Source organism: Felis catus, chromosome D4, assembly GCF_018350175.1.
Source record: "Felis catus isolate Fca126 chromosome D4, F.catus_Fca126_mat1.0, whole genome shotgun sequence".
Lineage (NCBI taxonomy): Eukaryota > Metazoa > Chordata > Mammalia > Carnivora > Felidae > Felis > Felis catus.
The window spans coordinates 25182118-25208632 of NC_058380.1; the positions used below are offsets into that span (position 1 = coordinate 25182118).

Genomic DNA, 26515 nt, shown 5'->3' on the forward strand with positions numbered 1-26515 from the left:
TAACTTACTGCTGACCACAAGCTTTGCCAATAACAGAAGTAGTCAGTTAGCACATATTTTGTGTACTGTATATACTGTATTTTTATAGTAAAGGAAGCTGGAGAAAATATTAAGAAAGTTTAAGAGAAAATACATTTACAGTTCTATAATTATTGGAAGAAATCTGCATAAAAATGGGCCTGCGTAGTTGGAACCTGTGTTCAAGGGTCAGCTGTACAGATCTCTCTGTCTTGAAGATGTCCCTAAGCTATGGCTTCATGAAATCATGCTTGGTTTTAACATGCCTTTATTTTAATTAATTTTATATTCGATGTTATTTTGTTTTAGGTCTGTCTTTTAAGCATACAACTGGATTTGGCTTATTCATTTTGAGAGTATCTTTTAACAGGTGAGTTCATCTATATTCGTTACGATTGCTGGTATATTTAGACATGTTTCTACCATTTTATTGTTTCTATTTATGGTGGTTGGCTGTTTGTGCCTTCTGTTAGTTTTCTTTGTTTTCCTCAGCTTGTTTGAAAGTTGTATTTCTAGTTTTTTGGTATTTACCTTCAGTTTTTCTTATTGAGGTAAGTTAAAAAAATTTTTTTTAATGTTTATTCTTAGAGAAAGAGAACGCGAGTGGGGGAGGGGCAGAGAGAGAGAGAGAGAGAGAGACAGACAGACAGACAGACAGAGACACGCACAGAATCTGAAGCAGGTTTCAGGCTCCGAGCTATCAGCACAGAGCCCAATATGGGGTTCAAACTTATGGAACTGCGAGATCATGACCCGAGCTGAAGTCAGACGCTTAACTGACTGAGCCACCCAGGCACCCTGAGATAATTTACATACAGTAACATTTATGTTTTTCTTGGGGTGTATCTCTGTGTGTTTTAACAAACATAGGCATATCACCATCACTACCAAGATCATGATATAGAACAGCTTCATCACCGCCCACATTTCTTTATGCCCTTGTAGTCAGTCTTGGGCAACCATTGAACTGTTTTTTATTGCTAGTGTTGCTTTTTCCAGAATGCCATATAAATGGAATTGTACAGTCTTTGTCTGGCTTCTTTCACTTCACATACTGCATTTGACATTTGTCCTAGTCTGTTCAGGCTGCTCTAACAAAAATACCATAAACTGGGTGGCTTGGAAACAACAGAAATTTACTTCTGTGGAGGCTGGGAAGTAAGTCCAAGATCAAGGTGTCAGCAGTTTTGGTGTCTGGTGAGGACGCACTTCTGTGTTCATGGACAGCCATCTTTTCGCTGTAACTTCCCATGGTGAAAGGGGCAAGGTAGCTCTGTGGTGGTGATAGGGTGGGGAGCTCTTATAAAAGCCATAATCTCTTTCATGAGTGTTCTATCCTATGACCTAAATGCATCTCAAAGGCCCTATGCCTAATACCTTCACATTGGGCATTAGAGTTTCAGCATATGAGTTTTGGTGGGGACACAGTCTATAAATAGCAACATTTGTCCATGATAGTGCATCTATTAGTAGCTTATTCATTTTTATTACTGAATAGTATTCCATTGCAATTATGTACCATAATTTATTGATCCATTCACCAGTTGAAGGACATGTGGGTTTTAAAGCTACTATGCAGTCACATATGCTACCGTTGGGCCATGAGGCCATAAAGCTACTGTGAACATTCACATAGAGATTTTTAATTAATGTAAGTTTTCATTGCTCTTGAGTAGATACCTAATAATGTGATTGTTGGGTTATATGGTAAGTGTGTGTTTTTGTAAGAAATTGCTTATCTGTTTCCCAAAGTGGCTGTGCTATTTTGTATTCCCACTGGCAATGTATGGAAATTTCTAATTTTTGGTATGCTCAGTTATTTTTTACTTTAGCATTGCTAATAGATGTGTAGTATCAGCTGTGATTTTACTTTTCCATTTCCCTAATGTCTAATAATATTGAGCATCTTTTAATGTGTTTATTTGCTATCTGCATATTTTCTTTGGTGAAGTGTCTATTCAGATGTTTTATTCATGTTTGTTTTCTTTTTATTCTTTTTTTTTAATGTTTAATTTTGAGAGAGAGAGAGTGCATGAGTGCATACGCATGAGCAGGGGAGGGACAGAGAGAGTGGGGGACAGAGTTTCTGAAGTGGGCTCTGTGCTGACTCAGCAGAGAGCCTGCTGCAGGGCTCAAACTAACAAACCATGAGATCATGACCTGAGCCAAAGTTGGAAATGTAACTGACTGAGCCACCCAGATGCCCCAAATAAGTTTGTTTTCTTGCTAAATTTTAAGTATAAGTTCTTCTGTATTCTGGGTACAACTCTTTTGTCAGTTATTTCTCTCAGTCTGTGGTTTGTCGCATGTGTGTGGCTTTATATTCTTTTTTTTTTTTAATTTCTTATTTTTTAAAATTTACATCCAAATTAGTTAGCATATAGTGCAACAATGATTTCAGGAGTAGATTCCTTAATGCCCCTTCCCCATTTAGCCCATAACCCCCTCCCACAGCCCTTCCAGTAACCCTCAATTTGTTCTCCATATTTATGAGTCTCTTCTGTTTTGTCCCCCTCCCTGTTTTTATATTATTTTTGTTTCTCTTCCTTTTTGTTCAACTGTTTTGTCTCTTAAAGTCCTCATATGAGTGAATTCATATGATTTTTGTCTTTTTCTGACTGATTACTTTCACTTAGCATAATACCCTCCGGTTCCATCCACGTAGTTGCAAACGGCAAGATTTCATTCTTTTTGATCGCAGAGTAATACTCTATATATCGATATATATATATATATATATATATATATCACCATATCTTCTTTATCCATTCATCCATCAATGGACATTTGGGCTCTTTCCATACTTTGGCTATTGTCGATAGTGCTGCTATAAACATGGGGGTGCATGTGTCCCTTCGAAACAGCACACCTGTATCCCTGTGGATAAATGCCTAGTAGTGCAATTGCTGGGTTGTAGGGTAGTTCTATTTTTAGTTTTTTGAGGAACCTCCATACTGTTTTCCAGAGTGGCTGCACCAGCTTGCATTCCCACCAGCAATGCAAAAGAGATCCTCTTTCTCCGCATCCTCGCCAACATCTGTTGTTGCCTGAGTTGTTAATGTTAGCCATTCTGACAGGTGTAAGGTGGTATCTCATTGTAGTTTTGATTTGTATTTTCCTGATGATGAGTGATGTGAGCATTTTTTCATGTGTTGGTTGGCCATCTGGATGTCTTTGGAGAAGTGTCTATTCATGTCTTTTGCCCATTTCTTCACTGGATTATTTGTTTTTTGGGTATTGAGTTTGATAAGGCTTTTTATTCCTTTTTTTATTAAAAAATTTTTTTAAATGTTTTTATTTATTTTTGAAGGAGAGAGAGAGAGACAGAGCATGAGTGGGGGAGGAGTAGAGAGAGAGGGAGACACAGAATCCAAAGCAGGCTCCAGGCTCTGAGCTGTCAGCACAGAGCCCAATGTGGGGCTTGAACTCATGAACCATGAGATCATGACCTGAGCTGAAGTCAGATGCTCAATCGGCTGAGCCACCCAGGTACCCCGATAAGGCTTTATATTCCTTACGGTGTTTTTCACAGAGCAGAATTTTAAAATTTTGATAAAGCCCAATTCATTAATTTCTTTTATGAATTATAGTTTTGTTGTCCCCAAGAAAACTTTTTTAAAAGTTTACTTATTTACTCTAAGAAAGAGAGCACAAGTGGGGAAGGGGCAGAAAGAGAGGTAAAGAGAATCCCAAGCAGGCTCTGCACTGACAGTGCAAAGCCCAATGCGGGGCTTGAACTCACAAGTCGTGAGATCATGACCTGTGCAGAAGACACTTGCTTAACTGACTGAGCCACCCAGCCACCCCTCCCTAAGAAAACTTCTAAGAAACCAAGGTCACAAAGATTTTGTCTTAACTTTTCTCATAGCTTTTCTATAGTTTTAGTTTTCATATTTAGGTCAATGATTCATTTAGAGTTAATTTTTATATATAGTGTGAGGTGTTGGTTGAGGTTCATATTTTTGCATATGAATTGTCCAGTTGTTTCATCACCAGTTGTTCAAAAGACTATCCTGTTTCCATTGAATTGTCACTGCAACTTTGTAGAAAACCAATTGACCATATTATGTGTGGGTCTATATCTAGACTGTCTTGTCTTTCCATTAATTTCTGTGTTAATCCTTTTGTGAATACCTTCCTGTCTTGATTATGAAGTTTTATACCGAGTCTTGAGATCAGATAGTGCGAGTCCTTCAACTTCGTTTTTTGTTTTCAAAATTATCTTGACTATTCCAGTTCCTTTGCCTTTCCTTAGGAATTTTAGACTTAGCTTGTCATTTTTTACAAAAAACAGATGTTGGGATTTTGAATGGAATTGCACTGAATCAATCTCTAGATCAGTTGGGGAGAACTGAAACCTTAAGATAGAGTCTTCAACACAGCTGGTCTCTTCATTTGTTTTGGTCGTCTTTGATTTCTTTCATCAGTAATTTGTAGTTTTCAGGGTAAATATCCTACATGTATTTTTGTTAGATTCATTTTTTTCCATATGACACATTGCAGCTTTGATGCATTTATGAACACTAGACAGCACTTCAGCACTATGCTGGGGACCATTTTAAACAGTGAAATCGTCAACAAAAAGCACAAAAGTGTGAAAAATGGAGCAGGAAAAAGATGTATCTTGCTAACTCATTTATTAGGCGATGTAGCTATTTTGTAGATTCTTTGGTGCTTTCTTGATAAATATTCATATTATCTTTATTTTAGGAGTAATTTTCTTTTTTTCCTCTTCCTTCTTGATTTCCCTCTCTTTTTCTTATTGTGGAAAACACCTACCCTCTAAGCAATTAAAAAAAATTTTTAACATTTATTTTTGAGAGAGAGAGAGTGGGGGGAGGGGCGGAGAGAGAGGGAGACACAGAATCCAAAGCAGGCTCCAGGTCCAAGCTGTCAGCACAGAGCCTGACGTGGGGCTCGAACTCATGAACTGTGAGATCATGACTTGAGCCAAAGTTGGGCGCTTAACTGACTGAGCCACCCAGGCGCCCCATCCTCTAAGCAATTTTTATTTTAACAATTATGATATTGTTAACTATATACACGTTGTTGTACAACAGATCTCTGTAACTTTTTCATCTTGCATGAATGAGATCCCATATCCATTTTTCCTTCCCCTGTCTCTGGCAGCCACAGTTCTACTTTCTATTTTTATGAGTTTGATTACGTTAGATACTTCATGTAAGTGGAGTCTTGCAGTATTTGTCCCTTGTGATTAGATTATTTCACTTAGCATAATTCCCTTAAGGTTAATGTACGTTATTCAATATGACATGATTTTCTTCCTTTTTCTTAAAGGCTAGATAATATTCCTTCTTATCTATATACCACGTTTTCTTTACCCATTCATCCGTTGTTGAACAATTAGATTGTTTCTATACCTTGTCAGTTGTGAATAATGCCACGGTGAATGTGAGTATGCAAATATCTATTTAAGATTATTTTTGATTCTTTTGGATATATACCTGGAAGTGGGATTGCTGGACATATGGTAGTTCTATTTTTCGTTTTTTGAGGTACCTCCATACTGTTTTCCATAGCTGCTGTGCCATTTTTCAATCCCACCAATAGTGGGTAAGTGTTCCAATTTGTCCACATCTTCACCAACGCTTGTTATTTTCTGTGGTTTTATTTTGGCTAGTTGCCATTCTGAGGTGTGTGATGTGATATCTCATTGCAGTTTTGATTTGCATTTCCCTTATGATGGTGTGCATCTTTTTATATGCTTGTTGGCCATTTGTATATCTTTGGGAAAATGTGTTTTTTGCCCATTTAAATTTTTTTTTGTTATTGTTATTGGCTTCTTTATATATTCTGGGTATTAACCCCTTATCAGATCATGGTTTCCAAATGTTTCTCCTATTCTGTAGCTTGCTTTTTTATTCTATTGTTTCTCTTGCTGCACAGGTTTTGAGTTTGATGTAGTCCTATTTGTCTGTTTTTGATTTTACTTGTTCTTTTAGTGATATATCCAAGAAATCATTGCCTGTTCCAGTGTCTTGAAGTTTTTCCTCCAATATTTTCTCTAATAGTTTTATAATTTTACGTCTTATGTTTGATCTCCATTTTACCTCTGTGCTGACAGTTCAGAGCCTGGAGCCTGCTGTGAATTGTGTTTTGCTGTCTGTCTGCCCCTCCACTATTCATACTCTGTCTCTTTCAAAAATAAACATTAGATCTCCATTTTAATTTTTGACTATGGTATAAGGGTCCATTTTTATTCTTTTGCATGTGTATATTCAGTTTTTCCAGCACCATTTACTGAGGACCTTATCCTTTCTTTGTTGTGTAATCTTGGCACCCTTGTTGAAGATTATTTGACTGTATTTATGAGAGTTTATTTCTGGGTTCTGTATTCTGTTCTATTGGTCTGTATGTCTTTCTGCATGCTATTTTTTTTTTTCTGTTTTAACTTATAAACCTTTTATTTCTTTATTGCACTCACATGGGCCTCCTGTAAATGTTAAAATGTTGAGAGTAGACATCTGCGTGTGTGTATTGTTGTTTAGTTTTTATTTCATAAAATTTACATTTATTTCATAAAATTTACATTTCACAAATTTACATGTCATACTTGCACAGAGGCCCCTGCTAATATTCTGTATCATTCCAATTTTATTATATGTGCTGAAGTGAGTTCGATGTCTGCCTTCTTCTTCTTCTTTTTTTAATGTTTATTTATTTATTTTGAGAGAGAGTGTACAAGCAGGGTCAGAGAGAGAGGGAGAAAGAGAATCCCAAGCAGGCTCTGTGCTGTTAACGCAGAGCCTGGTGTAGGGCTTGATCCTATGAACCGTGAGATTGTGACCTGAGCTGGAATCAAGAGTCGGACACTTAACTGACTGAGCCACTCAGGTGCCCCCATCTGCTTTATTCTTGATCTCAGGGGGACAGTATTTTGTCTTTCATACCATTAGTTTTTTTTCTGTTTTAATTTGAGTATAGTTGACACACAATATTATATTAGTTTCAGGTGTACAACACCTCTCTCTGCCCCTCTTCTGCTTATGCTTGCTCGCTCTCTCAAAATAAATAAATAAATAAACTTTTTAAAAAAATTAAAAAAATCTGTATAGCTAAGTTAAAATTTTTGTCAGGTTAGTATTTAGAGGGTCTGTTATGAACACATACGTTATTTATAACTAAGCTTAGTAGTATACTAGTACTGCTTTATCTTTCCAGTACAACATTTTCTTTTCTCTTGAATGGCCTTGTTTTGTTTTCTCTATATTTTTATCAGTTTAACCCCTAACTCCTACAGTTACTTTTATCTCTCCCCTATATTGAGATATACTGATGCTCTAAGAGAAGTGTAAACCAAGAAAAAGACATGAGATCCTGTAAATAGTGGTCTTACAGGATTTATCTTCTTGAAAAATAATTTCTCTTTGGACCTTCTGGGCTGTTTGCCTTTACATCGCGCACATACTTTTTGCTATAATGCCTTTCCTCTCATTTCTTCCTCTTTCTTGGTTTATTTCTGTTATAATAGTGCAGTGCACATCCTCCTTTACAAAAATTGTTTTAGACAATGCTGATCTGTAAATGTTTAATTTCACTGTCATACTTGATTGATAGTCTGCCTAGGTAGAAGGTTGGAAATAATTTTCATTAAGAAATTTGAAGGAATTGCTCATTTACCTTCTAGCTTCTATTGAGAAATCTAAAACCATTTGCTTTCATTGATATTTGTCATCCTTTTCTGGACGCTTGCAGCATCTTTGTCCCTGTCTAAAATTTCATAAAGATAATGCCTTGTTACGTGTCTGTTTTATTCACTGTATTGGGCTCTTTCCATCTGGAAGCTCTTTTCTTTAAGTCCTGGAAATTGTAAATTTATTTCTTTGATTAATCCTTCCTTCTCCCTCCTTTGTTTTCTCTTTTTCTTCTTTCTAGAACTTCTAGTCTGTTAGACTTACGGGACTTTTTTTTTTTTTTTCCTTGTGTTTCGTTGATTTCTTTGGAAATCAGTGGTTTACTTTTGGAAGAGATTTTATTAACTTTATCTTCCATTCAGTGTACTGTGTTTCATTTCTGCTATCATTTTAAATTTCTAAGAGTTGTTTTTGTCCTATGAATATTTCTTGTTACAGAATCCGATTTTTATTACCTGGATATTATTATCTTTCTGATGATATTAAAAATAGCTTTTTTGGAGTTTTTGTCTCTCTTCATAGTCATTTCATTGCATTTTTTATTTAATGTGCCTATTGTTACAAGATTGTTCTAGAGGGGCGCCTCAATGGCTCAGTCTGTTAAGTGTTCCACTTTGGCTCAGGTCATGATCTCACAGCTCCTGAGTTCGAGCCCTGTGTCAGGCTCTGTGCTGAAGCTCAGAGCCTGGAGCCTGCTTCAAATTTTGTGTCTCTCTCTCTCTCTCTCTCTCTCTCTCTTTATCTGCCCCTCCCCCACTCACACTCTGTGTCTCTCTCTCAAAAAAAAACCAAATATTAAAAAAAAAAAAAGAAATGCTTAAAAAAGATTGTCTCAGATGTCTTGTTGCAGTTAAGGGAAGGGAACTAGAAGGCTGGTTGGAACTCTGAGTCTGGGGGTACCTGGGTGGCTCAGTTTGTTAAGCGTCCAACTCTTGATTTCGGCTTAGGTCATGATCTCATGGTTTGTGGGTTTGAGCCCCACATTGGCCTCTGTTATGACAGTGGGGTGCCTGCTTGAGATTCTCTCTCTCTTTGCCCCCTTTCCCTGCTTGCACTCTCTCCCTCTCTCTCAAAAATAAATAAACACTAAAAAAAAAGAAAAGAAACTCTGAGTCTGTAGATGCATTCTCAAAATGGGCTGTTTAATTGGAGAACATTTAGGTCTTTTCTTTTAGGGTAGTAAGATTGCCCAGAGAAAGATTTTCTAGTCTTTCTAGGAGAGTATAGTTGCTGGTATTTCTGGGTGCTTTGTAGGGTAGAGAGTAGTGTGTGTTCAGTATTTAGGATTTAAGAATTTATTTGTCCCCCTTATTTTCAGCATGGTTCCTCCACTTCAGAGGTACTCTGGTGTCCCTCAGCCCAGAGGTACTCATGGTTCCTCCACCAGAGGTACTCTGGTGTCCCTCAGCCCAGAAGCAGTCTCTGTGACTTATGATAAGGATACCATAGTTTTTTCTTTTTTCTTTTATATATATATATATATATATATATATATATATATATATATAAATGTTTGTTTATTTTTGGGAGAGAGAGAGAGAGCATGAGCAGGGGAGGGGCAGAGAGAGAGGGAGACACAGAATCTGAAGCAGGCTCCAGGCTCTGAGCTGTCAGCACAGAGCCTGACGAGGGGCTCGAACTCACTGCGAAATCATGACCTGAGCCAAAGTCGGATGCTTAACGGACTGAGCCACCCAGGAGCCCCGGGGATGCCATAGTCTTAAATATCTTTATTAAAGAGTCTTCTAATCAGTCTTTACATGGTCTATTTTTATCACAATAATTAAAAAAATATGTATATATTCTCATTTTCTTCACTGTAAAGATTCACTAGTTCTGTAATGATAATGACCTTTTTTAGCTCCTTCTCTAAAATGTTATTTATGTAATCCTCACAACTATAACTCCTTTAAATTTTAACCATTTGCTAATAACATGACGACTTGTTTAGGGTCACAGAGTTTATAAGTGTAATTTGGCTCCAGAGTTGTATTCTGAACCACTAGATTATATAGTGGCTCTTCCATCTGTTTTGTTTTGTTTTGTTTATTTATTTATTTTGCACGATAGTCTTTACTTTTAAATGATTATCAGCATACCAAGAAATAACGGGTAGCCAGTTCTTGAATTCTGTCGTCTAGTAATTTTGATTAAGAGAAACTAAAAGCAGCCCAAACAATTATGCTAGTATTTATTGTTCTAACTCTTAGGTGGAAAAGACTATTTTTTTTTTAATTTTTTTTTTTCAACGTTTTTATTTATTTTTGGCACAGAGAGAGACAGAGCATGAACGGGGGAGGGGCAGAGAGAGAGGGAGACACAGAATCGGAAACAGGCTCCAGGCTCTGAGCCATCAGCCCAGAGCCTGACGTGGGGCTCGAACTCACGGACCGCGAGATCGTGACCTGGCTGAAGTCGGACGCTTAACCGACTGCGCCACCCAGGCGCCACAAGGAAAAGACTATTTTAAGGCTGTCTGCTGCTTAACACAGGTTACAAATAACTATTTACTACTTTCTCATAGATAAAGCCCCTGACCCTTAAGAAAAACTTTTGGGGGAAAAAACATTAAACCCTTTTCTTTTTTAAAAACATTTTTTTTAAAACTACATCTAATAAAGAACAAGTCAGTATTGATATATGTTGCTTAAGCTAAAAGACATAGGGGACCAGACAATGTATACTCATTAAATTTCTAAGAGACATGAGGTAAAAAAATGAAGTCTTTCAGTAAGCTTTTGTGGTGTCTTTTAAAAATTGAAGTGTAATTGATACAAACATTGTATTAGTTTCAATGGTTCAACAATGATTTGATATTTGTGTACATTGCAAAATGATCACCATAGTAAGTCTAGTTAATAGTTAGCATTCATCACCTTATATAGTTACAGATTTTTTTTTTTTTCTTGTCATGAGAACTTTTAAGATTTACTTTCTTGGGGCGCCTGGGTGGCTCAGTCGGTTGAGCTTCCAACTTCGGCTCAGGTCATGATCTCACAGTTTGTGAGTTCGAGCCCTGCATCGGGCTCTGTGCTGACAGCTCGGAGCCTGGAGCCTGCTTCAGATTCTGTGTCTCCCTCTCTCTGACCCTTCCCTGTTCATGCTCTAACTCTCTGTCTCAAAAATAAATAAACATTAAAAAAATAAAAAAAAAAAAGATTTACTCTCTTAGCAGCTTTCGAATACAGATAGTATTATTAGCTATAGTCACCATGTTGTACATTAGGGTAAGCTTTAAGTTCACATAAAGAAGCTAGATTTGTTATTCTCCAAAAACTGAAAGGACCTACTGTATAATATACAGAAATAATTTAATGCCTTTTCATGAGAATATAATTCAAGCTTTGCTAAAATTTCATATTCCATGAAGGCATGTAAAATTCCAATCTTTTGAATAGGCACTTCTTTCTTATTCTCCTGTCCATTTATGTGGTAGTTTTCATGGATTTCTGCTTGATGTCTTAAAGTCTAAGAGGTTATCTAGGACTTCATCCCTGTTTTGCTGGAATTAGGTCTAGAGGATGGTCATCATCTCCTGGGCCGTCTCCACTGCTGCAACTACCATGGGATCCCAGAGCCTCGGCCTTGGACACTTTTCTCTCTCTGTAGGCTGTACTGTTCTGTTTCAGCTTGAGTTGGTTTTGCCTGCTTCAGCTTTCATTTCTTTTGCATGTGGACCTTGGACACTTTCTGGGCACCCACTTCTCAGCCTACAGAAGCTGCTGTAAACCCTGTGACTGACAGGTCATGGTGGTAGGGATGCGGAGTTCAGCTGGATCTTCCCTTTGGGTCAGTTGACCCAGCTGCCTAAGATACGTGCCTGTGCCAGTGCCCTGTGGGCCATCCTCTCCTATCTTTAATTTTTACAGTAGCCCTGTGAGGTTAAGCATATAGATAAAGAAATACACTAAGAGGGAGTGTGTAAATTTCTCATAGTCACTTGCTTCTATTTAGCTCACTCAAAATCTCATGTTTTTATTATTTTACCTCTACTCTGCCCTGATTGATAATAGGAACCCCCAAAACCATACCACCAAACTCTTAACACTCATACAGATAGACCAGTGATTCTTTCTGTGGCTTTGCCTTATAACCCTTACCACTTCTTGTCCCAGGGCCATTTCTGAACAGTAGAGGTTACAATTACTCCACTGAACAACCAGTTCCAAATCCTATCATCAAATCCTATATGTTCCTGTTCCAAATGGTAAGTTTTCTTGTGGACATGTTGAAACTTTTATAAATTTTAACTCTTAGATATTTTGATCTGTGGGAGAAAAATATACTTTTGTGAACAGTGTTAATTGGTGTTTAATAGTGTTTTGCTACTGCTTTTATATTGAGAAATCAGAAGTACGTTTATCTGTTTATCGTGTATCTCGTAGGAAGGACCGTTGAGTTTTATTTAGTGAAACAAATAAGATACTTTACATCAGCACAGAGTCTATTGTTACTATATTTTTATGCATAGACCACATATTTAAGTGCTAAATGGGCAAACAGAATGGTAAAGTGTTTTTTTTTTTTAATTTTTAAAAAATGTTTATTTATTTTTGAGAGAGGGAGATAGATTGTGAGCAGGGGAGGGGCAGAGAGAGAGGGAGACACAGAATCTGAAGCAGGCTCCAGGCTCTGAGCTGTTATTACAGAGCCTGACGCAGTCTTGATTGAACTCACAAACTCTGAGATCATGTTCTGAACCGAAGTTGGGTGCTTGACTGACTGAGCCACCCAGGCACCCTAATGGTAAACATTTTAATAGAACATGAATTATACATAGGAAAACAACCTTAGCGACTATTGTTTCTTGACTAAATTTTAAATGATTAGAATCTGGTTATTAATATAATAACTACCATTTACTGAGTGTCTTTCATAGGTCTGACATTATGCTTTACAAATGTTAATTGTATAATCTTCACAACAACCCTGGAAGATAAATGGTGGTATTGACATTTTACAGATGAAAAAACTGGGTTAGAGAAGTTAAGAAATTTGTATTAGGCCACAGAACTTGTAACTTGACAGACCTAGCTTTCAAATCGGAATATATCTGTCTCAAACCTTTTGCTTTTCTCATTATATAATCGGATTACTTGTGGTATTTGAATTTTGGCCGTGTAGAAAGTCATCAAAGAATTTTAAGATGTTGAAGAGAGAAAAATCTAAAGGGTGTGGTTATACCTGTGCATTGTAGAGAATTGTAGAAACTGTATGTAAATATACTGAATTATCATAATTTTTTTTGTTTTTTGTTTTCAGGTAATACATGCATAATATTTCTTTTATTTTAAAAGAAATGAGTGTAACTAATATTGCATTAAGAGTTGAAACCTGGCTTTTAGCTACGTGGCATGTTAAAGTACCTCTAATGTGGTTGGAAGCTTGTATTAACTGGATCCAAGAAGAAAACGATAATGTTAATTTGAGTCAGGCACAAATGAATAAACAAGTGTTTGAGCAGTGGCTCCTTACTGACCTGAGAGATTTGGAACATCCTGTTTTACCTGACGGCATTTTAGAAGTTCCAAAAGGAGAACTGAATGGATTTTTTGCTTTGCAGATTAATTCATTGGTTGATGTAAGTCAACCTGCATATTCCCAGATACAAAAGTTGAGAGGAAAGAATACAACGAATGACTTAGTTACAGCTGAAACACAAGTAACCCTAAAACCTTGGGAAGCAAAGCCTTCACGAATGTTGATGTTACAACTAACTGATGGAGTTGTACAAATGCAGGGAATGGAATATCAGTCTATTCCAGCTCTTCATAGTGATCTTGCCCCAGGTACAAAAATTTTGATTTATGGAAACATTGCTTTCCGTCTTGGTGTTCTTTTATTGAAACCAGAAAATGTGAAGATTTTGGGAGGAGAAGTAGATGCCCTTTCAGAGGAATATGCCCAAGAAAAAGTACTTGCAAGATTAATTGGGGAACCTGATCCTGTAGTTTCAGTCATACCAAATAATTGTAACCAGACCATCCCTGGAATTACAGATGTTCTGGATCCTGCATTAGGACCTTCTGATGAAGAACTCTTGGCAAGTCTTGATGAAAATGAGCTTGCAGCAAATAATGACACCTCCTTAGAAAGAAGATGCTTCAGCACAGGTAGTTCCTCAAATACTGTTCCCACAAGACAGTCAAGTTTTGAATCACGACATATTATTTCTCCAAAACCAAAGGAGAAACAACCAAATCAACCTATGCATTTCACTGATGGGGAATTAGATGACTTTTCATTGGAGGAGGCCTTGCTTTTAGAAGAAACTGTCCAGAAAGAACAAATGAAGACTAAAGAATTACAGCCATTGACTTTGAACAGAACCCCAGATGAAAGCATAGAGAGATTTTTACATAAACCTAATACTCCAAATAATTTTTCTTTGATTTACAAAAGTGGAAACCGTAATTGGAATGAAAAAAATGTATCCGAACAAGTGACTAATGAAGACAAATTATTTAGTTGTCCATCTGTTGAAGACAAAAACAGTAGCGTTTTTTCAGTTCATAGTAATGTACCCCTACCCTATGATTTTACAAATAAAGATAAGGACTCAGAGACAGGTAATAAAGTAAAACAAACCTTCAGCAGTGCAGATGGACATTCCTTAAATAAAATATCAAAGGGAGAGCTGGTAAATTATGTACCAAAAAGGAGTTCACACATTTCTAATGAAAATGATCATCATTTACAGTCTTGTTCTTTAAGACCATCAGAGAACAACACTAATCTTTCTATTGCCATGGATTTGTATTCTCCGCCCTTTATCTATTTGTCTGTCCTAATGGCCAGCAAACCAAAGGAAGTTACAACAGTGAAGGTCAAAGCATTTATTGTAACCTTAACTGGAAATCTTTCAAGTTCTGGTGGCATTTGGAGTATAACAGCAAAGATTTCTGATGGTACTGGATATCTAGATGTAGACTTTGTGGATGAGATACTTACTAGTCTGATAGGGTTTTCAGTACCAGAAATGAAACAGTTAAAAAAGGATCCTCTTCAATACCAAAAGTTCCTGGAAGGTTTGCAGAAGTGTCAGAGAGATTTAATAGATTTGTGTTGTCTAATGACGATTTCATTTAATCCCTCCTTGTCTAAAGCAATAGTACTGGCATTACAGGATGTTGAAATGGAACACCTTGAGAACCTAAAGAAGCGGCTGAATAAATAATTTACTAAGATAGTATCAGAAAACAATTCCAAAAAAAAAAAAAAAAAGAAATATTTAACATTAAATTTAACCTTTTATGTTTGAGACTTTGTTTTGTAAAAGAGAAAAAGGAAATTTTATAACATTTTAGTTTAATTTTAAAATGTTTAATCATGAATGTGTATTTAGGTTTCTTAAATAAATTTTTTTTATAATAACTGTTAGACGAAAGAATTTGGTGACCCATCGTTATTGAGAGTTTTGTTTCTCACTTGTCATTTCACATAATGATTGCTAAAGTATTGTGTTGGTGTTTACTGATGTGTCATATTGTTGGAAGTTGGCAATTATAAATAGATAGTTGTACTTCTAATGTGTTGAGTACCCAAAGAGATTTTTTTATATTACTATACTTAGGAAACAATGTTAATCCAGTGGATTAGAATGTCAGGCTCTCAGATACAAAAATACTTCTGCTGGTTTTTATTTTGTAAATATTTGTCTGGTATACTTAAGGCAAATATTATATTAACTAGGTACACTTGCAGAGATTATGTTGCATGGTTTAAACATCTTATTTTCAAGGATAATTTATTTCGAATTGTATATGGAAAACTTGAATATAAGATTCAGTAAATACTTTTTTTGGGGGGGGTTAAAATAAGGTGGTTGTCCATGTCTTTATGTACTATCTGAATTAGCTCAACATGTAAGCTTACCTTTAGTTTTGTTGGGAGTATTGTTTTTTTGTTTGTTTTGTTTTGTTTTTTTAATGGAGACGGTTTACCACTTTTCTATTTTGCTGTTAAAAAGTCACATTTGAGGGGTGCCTGGGTGGCTCAGTCGATTGAGCATCCAACTTCGGCTCAGGTCATGATCTCGCAGTTCGTGAGTTCAAGCCCCTCGTGGGGCTGTGTGCTGACGGCTCGGAGCCTGGGAGCCTGCTCCGGATTCTGTGTCTCCTTCTGTCTGCCCCTTCCTGCTCATCATGCTCTGTCTCTCTCTGTCTCTCAAAAATGAATAAACATTAAAAAAAAAATTTTAAAGTCACATTTGAAAGGTAAAGTTACTTTTATTAATCTTTTGTCTTTGCAAACTTAAAACATTCTCAGTTTTTTTCTTTTAAATGTTTTTTCTGAGAGAGAGAGAGCATGAGCTGGTCAGGGGCACAGACAGAGGATCGGAAGCAGGCTCCATGTTGACAATAGAGCCTGATATGGGGTTAGAACTCATGAACCACAAGGTCATGACCTGGCCAAAGTCAGATTCTTAACTGAGCCACCCAGGTGCCCCAGTTTTTGTTTTGTTTTGTTTTGTTTTGTTTTGTTTTGTTTTGTTTTGTTTTGTTTTGTTTTGTTTTAAATAAGATCTACACCCAGTGTAGGGCTTGGGCTCCCTACCTTGAGATCAAGAATTGCATGCTTTACCAACTGAGCCAAATAAGTACCCCTAAAGTGTCTTGAGTTTTAAAACCTTAATCAAATACTTAAGAGAAAACATGGTTTTGTTTTAATTAAAATAACATAATAGGAAAATATCTAGAAGTTAAGGTAAATACTTATATGTAAATATGGTATAGATGTAATAAAAAATATTTTAAAAATCTTTGCCATTATATTTGAAGGATGATAATCAGAGTTCAAGGTACAACACAGATTTTACTGATATGTGCTCTAATAGTAACCTCTTCTGTATACTTGCATAGCCTTTTTACTAGAAGAGATCTAAATGAGATGGCATTATCCTACACTATCTTTCTTCTAAATGTTCTGTGGTACTCTTATCTCTGACTAGTGCTTGAAAGCTGGGATTAGACCTTATTTCCTTTTCATATTCAGTCCCTGAAGACTGGGTACAGTACTTTACCATATTAGTCCATCCTTCTGTATTGGTGCTGTGATTCTGGCTCTGGTCTTCTCTGGCTTTGATATTCCAGTAGATTTACTAATTGATTTGTGCCTTATTTTGTCCTCATACCTTTTCCCATAAGTCTGCCTGAATGACCTTTCTAGAATAAATTTACCATTTTTTTCTTTGTTAACCTTATAGGGTGAGGTATAAACTCTTCATCTAGTATGTAAGGTCTTCTGTGATCTGGCCCTTGCCTTCTTTTTAGTCTTCCTCCATTATTCTCCACCTACCTAGTCTGCCCCTAAATTTTAGTCATATCAATTTCTAATTCCCCAAACATGTGGGGGAATATACTTCATGTTTTCATACTCAAGCTCAGAGTGATCTCCCTTCTCAAACTGTTTCATACGATTTCCAACTTAACTTAAGCTTTAGGTGTCCATTGAAGTGTTAATTCCCCTGCCTACTTTCATGCCATCCTGTACATTGTACAGACTAATATTATGTATGTTTTGCTGTACTTATTGCTTCTCTCTTATTCTGTTAAATTCTGGATAAAATTCAGTATAGAATTAGGAATTTAAAAAATAAAAACAAAGCTAAAATTAAGAATTTAGTGAGCGAGTTTAACACCAGATGAAATATAGCTGAAGGAATTGTGAATTAAGTTTGGTCAGAAGAAAAAAAAATCAGAATAATGTATAGAGAGTCCAAAGGATGGGAGAGAACCAGAAAAGAATATAACACAGAGATGGGCCAACATTAATGTAATTGTAGTTCCAGAAAGACAAGAAACAATATTTGAAGTTAATTCTTTTTTAAAAAAAAATTTTTTTTTTTCAACATTTATTTATTTTTGGGACAGAGAGAGACAGAGCATGAACGGGGGAGGGGCAGAGAGAGAGGGAGACACAGAATCGGAAACAGGCTCCAGGCTCTGAGCCATCAGCCCAGAGCCCGACGCGGGGCTTGAACTCACGGGCCGCGAGATCGTGACCTGGCTGAAGTCGGACGCTTAACCAACTGCGCCAGCCAGGCGCCCCTGAAGTTAATTCTTAAGAAACCTTTAAATTTTATGAAAATCATCAAGCTGTAGTGTTGCGACCGGCACAACAAACACCGAGATCAGGGTCCTGAGGGTAGGGGAATGTAAGAAAAAAAAAAGAGAAGAGAAGCCAGTTTGGGAATAGGAGGGTCCCCTGGGCTGATGGCCCAAGTGACGGCTTTATTGTTGCTGTACACAATCTTTTATAAGACTCTTATGGATCAGGTCATTCTAAGAACAGGTTTCATATGATCGCTGCCAGCCAAACCATTTAGTTCTGTGTACCTTGTGAACTTTCTAAACGGGTCACAACAAGACCTTGTTGATAGATTGCTAGCAAAACACAGTTCCCATGTTTGTTTCTATTTGACCTGGGGTAGAAAAGGGGGGTAACATTACTGCCAACACCCACAGACCACAGGCTTCAGGAATTAACTTTCTCAGCCTTGACAAGGCTTTCGTATGCCTTTGCAAATGGGGGAATGGGAGGGGGAACCACCAGGTTGGTTGAGTCAACAGGGAGCTGTTGTTCCACCCGGTCTCAGCCTGGCACCGGGGTCCGGCCTCCTACACTGTAGGTTCTGGAAGTGCCACAAGCCTCAAGCAAGATACATTCAGGGAAAGTCATAATTATGTAAATATTACCATTTTTTTTTTTAATTTTTATTTTTGGGACAGAGAGACAGAGCATGAACGGGGGAGGGGCAGAGAGAGAGGGAGACACAGAATCGGAAACAGGCTCCAGGCTCTGAGCCATCAGCCCAGAGCCCGACGCGGGGCTCGAACTCACAGACCGCAAGATCCTGACCTGGCTGAAGTCGGACGCTTAACCGACTGCGCCACGCAGGCGCCCCAAAATATTACCATTTTTAAGAACTAGGGAAAAAAGTCTAGAGCAGTGGAAGAAATGAGGCATGTTCCAAAGGAGCAAATATATGATAACAGACTGTAAAACCAGTGGCAATCAGAAGACAATGGAATGGCATCTTCAAAGTGATGGAATTAAAATAACTGCAAATCTAGATTTCTATACCAAGCAAAAGTGTTAATAATAAGAGTGTGAAAGGTAAAATTAATATTCCTACTCTCCGCACTGAGCATGGAGCCCACTTGAGATTCTCTCTCTCTCTCTCTCTCTCTCTCTCTCTCTCTCTCTCTCTCTCTGTCTCTGTCTGTCTCCCTCCTCCCCATCTCCTGCTTGCATGCATGCTCTTTTTCTCTAAAATTAAAAAAATAACATATCACACAAAAAGTGAGAAATTTTTCCTAACCACAAAAATGATGTCATTAAGTAGAAGGAAAATGATGCCAGATAGAAGATTGGAGATGAAAAAAGGAATGAGGAATAACAGAAAGGGTAAATATGGGGGTTTAAGTTAATAGTGATTTTAAAACGGGCGCCTGGGTGGCTCAGGTGTTGATCCATGCAGAGCATGGAGCTTAAAATTCGTTTTCCCTCTGCCCCTCCCCAACTTTCATGCATTCTCTTTTTCTCTTAAAAAAAATTTTTTATATATATATATAGTGATATTAAACCTAAAGTAGTATCTTTAGCATTAAAAAGAAAATAGGACTAAAGTACATGAAAACAATGTTATGTAAATTGAGAGGAGGATAAATGGAAAAGTTTTAAAGTCATTATGTCTGAGGAAAGGTTTAAGCCATCATTTTATATTAGACTTGAATATTCAGAGTTGCATGTTGTAATATTTAGGGTAACCACATTAAAAGATTTGTAAAGGTATATTACTATATACTAGTGGGATAAAATAGAACAACGGGAAAAAAAAGTACTCAACCTAAAAAGAAAGCAAGACTGAAAACCCGGGAAAAGTGACAAGGAAAACAATTGTTAAGGTGGTATGTTTAAATCCCAATATATCAGAAATTGCAGTAAGTGTAAATGGAGTAAAATCCTCCAGTTACAGACATTTTCAGATAACGATACAACCCAGTTATATACAAAAGCGACCCAAAATGTCTACAGAAAGGTGAAAAGTGAAAGGATGTAGACATATAAACACTAAATGGAAGCTGCTGTGGCTATATTAATATCATAATTTCAGGCAAAAAACTCAGAAACTGTTGATCATGCGAGGACTAATTCGCCAGAATGGTTTAGCAATTTTAAATTTATAGAATTCAATAGCTTCTAAATTTATCACAAGAAATAAGAGAAATCCACAGTCATAGATTACACAGTCATAGAAAAAAGGTTGGCATGGTTATAGAAAATACAGGAGCCCTAACCACCATGTGTAGGCTACTGTATTTGACAAATGTATAATACATGTTTTTTTCATGTACATGTGGGACATTTACAAAAGTTGACCACCTGCTTAACAGAAGGGAAGTCTAAAGAATCAAAAAATTATCAATCTTAGTACATTCTCTGACCATAAATAAAATAAGGAGGAGACACCTGGCTGACTCAGTCAGTGAAACATGCAACTCCTGATCTCAGGGTCGTGAGCCTCATGTGGTCATAAGGATTACTTAAAAAAGGAAAATGAGCTAGGGGGAAAAAGGCTAGAAAATACCATATTTAGAAACGACAAAACATACTCCAAAATCATCTTGAGTTAAGGAAAAAATCACAGAAGTTAGAAAAATTTTTACTATAAAAATAAAACATCAACATTCATGATGTATAGATGAAGCTGTGCTTAGAGGGGACTATTTATTACAAGGGAATAAAAGCTAAAAGTCAATGAATGGCTTCAAGTTATTAAAAACTAAAGCACAAAGAGGGAAGAAGGAGCTTAATTTATTGGAATAGAAAGTGAACATATTAGAATTAACAAAGTTGAGTCATGTTGAGAAGATATCCACAGCAAGACAAATGAGAAAAGTGTGAAGGAACAAATATCAGAAATGAAATGGAGGGGTGCTGGCTGACTCAGAAGAACATGTGACTCTTGATCTTGGGGTTGTGTTGAGTATAGAGATTACTTAAATAAAACTTAAAAAAAAATGAAATGGAGACATCACTCACTGCTTCTGCATTCATTAAAAATCTTTCAAGAAGGTATGAATAAATGCATGTTGCTGCATTTAAAATTTTAGATGAAGTGGTCAAGTACCTGAAAAAATACAGATAAGAAAATCTAGGGGGTGCCTGGCTGGTTCAGTCAGAAGAGTATGTGACTTGATCTCAGGGTTGTGAGTTCAAATCCCACTCTGTGTATGGAGATTTCTTTCTTTCTTCCTTTTTTTAAAAAAAAAAAATTAAAAAAAAAGTTTTATGTATTTATTTTGAGAGAGAACACGTGAGCAGGAGAGGGAGAGAGAGAATGCCAGGCAGGCTCTGCACCATCAGCGCAGAGTCCAATGTGGGGCTCAAACTCACGAACCGTGAGATCATGACCTGCGCCAAAACCAGGAGTCGGACAGTTAACTGAGCCACCCAGGTGCCCCTGTGTGTAGACATTTCTAAAAAAATAAAAATCTGAATAGCTCTGTATTTGTTAAAATAGTTGAATCTATTTGATGAACAGAACTAATAGTCTTTTCAACAAATGATGTTGAGACAACTGCATAGCCTTATGCCAGGGAATGAAGTTGAATCTCTCCCTCACACTATCCCAAAATTAACTCAAAATGCATCAGATACCTAAATTTAAATGCTATAACTATAGAACTCTTTGGTAGAAAACATAGCTGTCTCTGTGACCTTGCATGAGGCAGTCATTTCTTACATATGTGAAGCACAAGCAACCAAATGAAAAATAGATAAATTGGACTTCATCAAAATTAAAGAACACTGTGCTTTAAAAGACACTCAAGAAAGTCAAAAGACAACTCCTAGAATGTGAGAATGAAAGAATGGAGCAATGGGAGCAAATCACATATTTGTAAGAGACTAATATCTAGAATATATGAACAATTCTGCAACTCAACAGTAAAAAGACAACTCAGTAAAAATGGGCAAAGTATATGAATAGATATCTTTCCAAAGAAGATAATAAATTGCCAATAAATACGTGAGATGATGCTCAACATCATTAGTCATTAGGGAGATCTAAATGAAACCACAATGAGACACTATTTCATACCTACTAGGATAGCTATAATTGAAAAGACAGGCAACAATTGAAAAGACAGGCAACGGCAGTTGTTGGCAAGGATGTGGGGAAACTGGAACCCTCCTATGTTGCTGATGGGCTATAAAATGGTACAGTCACTTTGTAAAACAGTCTGGCAGTTCTTCAGAAAGTTAAACATAGTTGCCATATGACTTAGCAATCTTCCATTCTTACCCAAGAAAATTGAAAGCATATCCTCACACAAAAACTTGCATGTCAGTGTTCATAACAGCATTAGTAATAACCCCCAAATTGAAACAAGCCATATGTATATCAACTGATGAATGGATAAACAAAATGTATGTATGTATGATGGAATGGTATTCATTCATCCAACAACATGGATGAATCTTGAAAAACATTATTCTAAGTAGAAGCAATGTAAAAGACTTCGTAGAGTATGGTCCCACTTATATGAAATAATTCATAATAGTTCACTCCAGCAGGAGGGAGGATGATTGGTGAGTGACTGCTAATGGATGTGGAGTTTCTTTTTGGGATGATTTAACTGCTCTGGACTTAGTGGTGATGATTGCACAATTTAATGAATACACTAAGTGCCACTCAATTTTATACTTTAAAAGGGTGAGTTTTATGGTATGTAAATATATACCTAAATAAAAAAGTAATCATATCTGTTACTTAAAATCTTCCCACCAATTCCAGGCCTTGATGGCATCCCCACTGAATTCTTTCAAATATTATATCAAGTCTACATAAATTCTGGGGATTAGACAATGAGAGAACATTTCCGAACTTTTTTTACCAAGCTGACATATCTTTGAACATACGTAGGAGATTAAAAGAAAGAATTACAGACAACTCTTTCATGAATATAATTCCAAAATACAAGTTCAACCTAAGTACAATATTAGCAAATTAAATATTAAAATATGAAAAAGAGAATACATGACAAAGTGGGTTTCTTTTTTTTCAGGAATGCAGAGATAATTTAACCAATGTACTTCACATTGAAAAAAACTGTAAGGTCATTTCAATAGGTGCAGAAAAAGCATTTGATATTCATATTAAAAACTCACCAAACTAGGAAGAGGGAACCTTCTTTTTTTAATGTTTGTTTATTTTGAGAGTTAGCATGAGTGGGGGAGGGGCAGAGGGCAAGACAGGGAGAGAGAAGCCCAAGCAGGCTCCACCTGTCTGCCCAGAGCCCAACCTGGGGCTTGATCTTAAGAACAGTGAGATCATGACCTGAGCTGAAATTGAGTAAGACACTTAACCAACTGAGCCACCCAGGTGTCCCAAGAGGGAACTTTCTTATTTTGATAAAAAATATTGAGGCACCTGGGTGGCTCAGTTGCTTAAACTTCTGACTCTTGATTTTGGCTCAAGTCATGATCTTATGGTTTGTGACACGAAGCCCTGCCTCAGGCTCTGTGCTGACAAGCGGAGCCTGCTTGGGATTCTCTCCCTCTCTCTCTGCCCCTCTCCTGCTCACGTGCACATGCTTGCTCTCTCAAAATAAATAAACATAAAAAAAAAGATCTCTGTAAAATCTACAGCAGACATCATACTTGAGATTGGGAATAAGATGAGGATGTCTGTTATTCAACATTGTTCTGAAGGTCCTAGTCATAGTAATAAGGCAAGAAAAAACAAAAACAAAAAACGTGTCGGAGAGGAAGAAATAAGCCTCATTATTTGTAAATGACAGAGTGTGTATGTAGAAAATCCAAAATCTATAAACTATTAGAAGTAGTAAGTGTACTTGGCAAGGTTCCTATTACATATAGAACAATATTAAAAAAATGTTTTAAAAAAGTTCTATTTTCATATGCCAACATAAAAAAGAAACGAGAAATTGTTATTTATAGCAGCATAAAAAATCTGAATCTTTGGAATAGATATAGGGAGAGCTATGCAAGACTTGTCCACTAAAAACTACAAAATACTGAAAAACGCTAAAGAAGATCAAAGCAAATTCAGTTATTAACTGAATACTCAATTGGAGTACTTAATATTTTAGAGATATCCACTCTCTTCAAATTGATCTATGGACTGAATGCAATATCATCCTCAGCAGGATTATTTTAGTGTGCATCAAGCTGATTCTAAAATTTATATGGGAATGCAAATTCAAGTCATATTACCTCCAAAGAGTTGAGCAACACTTCCCATAAACAGTTATAATAAATGAATATAATCAGAGTAGCACCATCAAATTCAGGAAATATTATGTTACTACCATCTAACTCTTAGACTTCATTCCAGTTTTTCCAGATGTTTCAATAATTTTTTTTTTTTTTTATAGCAAATGGATCCATCCCTATTTAAGCCCAGAGACAAGCCCTGGCTAGCACCTTGATTGTAGTCTTGCCACCCCAAGTATGGAACCCCCTAATCTGCGCCTGACTCTTCACCCGCAGAAATTGTGGCATAATAAATGTGTGTTGTTTTAAGCTACTAAGTTTGGGTTAATTTGTTACACAATAGAAAATTAATACTCATCCCTTTCCAATTGCTTTTAGTTGGGTTATTTCTTTTTAAGTGTATGTATGTATGTATGTATGTATGTATGTATGTATCTCCTACACCCAACGTCTGGTTCAAACTCATAACCCTGAGATCAAGAGTTGCGTGCCCTTCCAACGGAGCCAGCTGGGCACTCTGATTTTAGTTGGGTTGTTACCTCCTGTCTCGATCCCTCTAGCCCTAGAGGTTAGCACCTTCCTGCTTTCTTTGCTCATCTCTGCATTGTCTCATGATTCCCTCAGGCTTGTCAGTATTTTCAACTCCTTTGTAACTAGTTCTCCATATTAATTATATTAATACTTGTGGTTAAGAATTGCTATTCTCGGGGCGCCTGGTTGGCTCAGTCAGTTAAGCGTCCGACTTCGGCTCAGGTCATGATCTCGCGGTCCATGAGTTCGAGCCCCGCGTCGGGCTCTGTGCTGACCACTCAGAGCCTGGACCCTGTTTCAGATTCTGTGTCTCCCTCTCTCTTTGACCTCCCCCGTTCATGCTCTGTCTCTCTCTGTCTCAAAAATAAATTAAAAAAAAAAAGTAAAAAAATTAAAAAAAAGAATTGCTATTCTCTTACCACATTAAAAAATTTTTAAAGCGGGAGGGGAGGGAAGAATAGCTATTATCTATATATCTATAGCAGTGGTTTGATAATAGGCAATATTCTTTAAGTATTACCTCCAGAACATAGCTCCAATATATTTACTCTTCCCCATCACATTGGAATTTTTAAGTTTATTATTTTGAGAGAGAGAGAGAGTTAGCATGAGCAGGGGAGGGGCAAAGAGAAAGGGAAAGAGAGGATCCCAAGCAGACTCCCTGCTGTCAGCATGCAGCCTGAAGCGAGGCTCAAAACCACAAACTGAGATCATGATCTGAGCCAAAATCCAGAGTTGGGTGCTTAACCAACTGAGCCACCCAGGTGCCTCCATGTTGGGATCATTCTAACCATAAGCCACCTTTATCTCTTGATTAAGGATGCTCAGGTAATAGGTTTTCTAACAGATTTTCTCTTTCCCTTGCCCTTTGTGCCTCTTGATAGTAGCATGGAAGTAGTTGGAGAGATAGATGCAGAATTTTAGATATTCTGTGTTGGATATGCTTCATTTAATGCAGAGTTACTGGTATAGACCTATCTTTCTATAATAGGTTAAAATACTTTTTGACTTTGTTGCTAAACAGTGCATTTCAATTATCTAGTGAGTATGAACTATAATATCAATGGATTTCCAAGATCAATTGTAGCTCAGAGAAGAAATTAAAGTAGGATACAGACTGAACTGTATCCTAAAGAGGTAAAAGAATGAGTAAGGACAACCTGTGATTCTATTCTCCAGTGTTGATTACCTTAAGTCATTTTCAGTTAGCTCTTTCTAGGGCTTATTTAGTTATATGTTTGTTGTGGATATGAATCTTTATAAACTCAGAGATATGAGAAATCTTACATTTATTACCTTCTGTGAAAAGATACTTTTATTTATTTATTTATTTAATTTTTTTTTTTCAACGTTTATTTATTTTTGGGACAGAGAGAGACAGCATGAACGGGGGAGGGGCAGAGAGAGAGGGAGACACGGAATCGGGAAACAGGCTCCAGGCTCTGAGCCATCAGCCTAGAGCCCGACGCGGGGCTCGAACTCACGGACCGCGAGATCGTGACCTGGCTGAAGTCAGACGCTTAACCGACTGCGCCACCCAGGCGCCCCAAGATACTTTTAAAAAAAGTAAATTCATGGGTACCTGAATGGCTCAGTTGGTTTAGCCTCTGACTTTGGCTCAGGTCATGATCTCGCAGTTCGTGGGTTCGAGCCCCGTGTCGGGCTCTGTGCTGACAGCTTGGAGCCTAGAGCCTGCTTTGGATTCTGTGTCTCCCTCTCTCTCTCTGCCCCTCCCCTGTTGTGCTCTGTCTCTCTCTTGCTCTCTCAAAAATAAATACACATTAAAGAAAAATTTTAAAATAAAAAATAAAAAAGTAAATTCAGGCTCTCAGGTATAAAATTGAACAAACTTTATAGATGTTATTTAACTTAAGCAACGAAGGAACAGGCAGATGTTATAACTGGTTGAGAGGAAATACTTAAAAAAACCCCACAAATGTTTATGTAGTAAAGGAATGTTGAAATTAATGTATAAATGGAGGCAAAACTTGTCTTTGCACAGTGGCGGGATGGGTGAATGCATCTGTCAGATAGGGCAGAATTCGCATGTCTGTAGACAAGAATTA

The 26515-nt window shown here is 37.0% G+C and overlaps 1 protein-coding gene and 1 non-coding gene across 6 annotated transcripts in view; one reads left to right on the forward strand and one right to left on the reverse strand.

Annotated features, from left to right (window-relative positions):
* Positions 1–26515, forward strand: part of RMI1 (RecQ mediated genome instability 1) — a 54592-nt gene that overhangs the window by 5396 nt on the left and 22681 nt on the right. For 2 of the 5 annotated variants that reach the window (XM_023242216.2, XM_045043007.1), the window contains exons 2-4: positions 328–388; positions 11789–11880; positions 12936–15553. In XM_023242216.2, coding sequence (XP_023097984.2) covers positions 12943–14850 — 1908 coding nt within the window. In that variant the 5' untranslated portion in view covers positions 328–388; positions 11789–11880; positions 12936–12942 and the 3' untranslated portion in view covers positions 14851–15553. Of the gene's footprint in view, positions 1–327; positions 389–10007; positions 10166–11788; positions 11881–12935; positions 15554–24079; positions 24232–26515 lie in introns of those variants that run through there. The other 3 variants (XR_002148124.3, XM_023242217.2, XR_006588696.1) reach the window with 3 other exon arrangements.
* On the reverse strand, positions 6556–6658 carry LOC111557646. Its single transcript, XR_002737882.1, has one exon. It is a non-coding gene; the product is annotated as a U6 spliceosomal RNA (small nuclear RNA).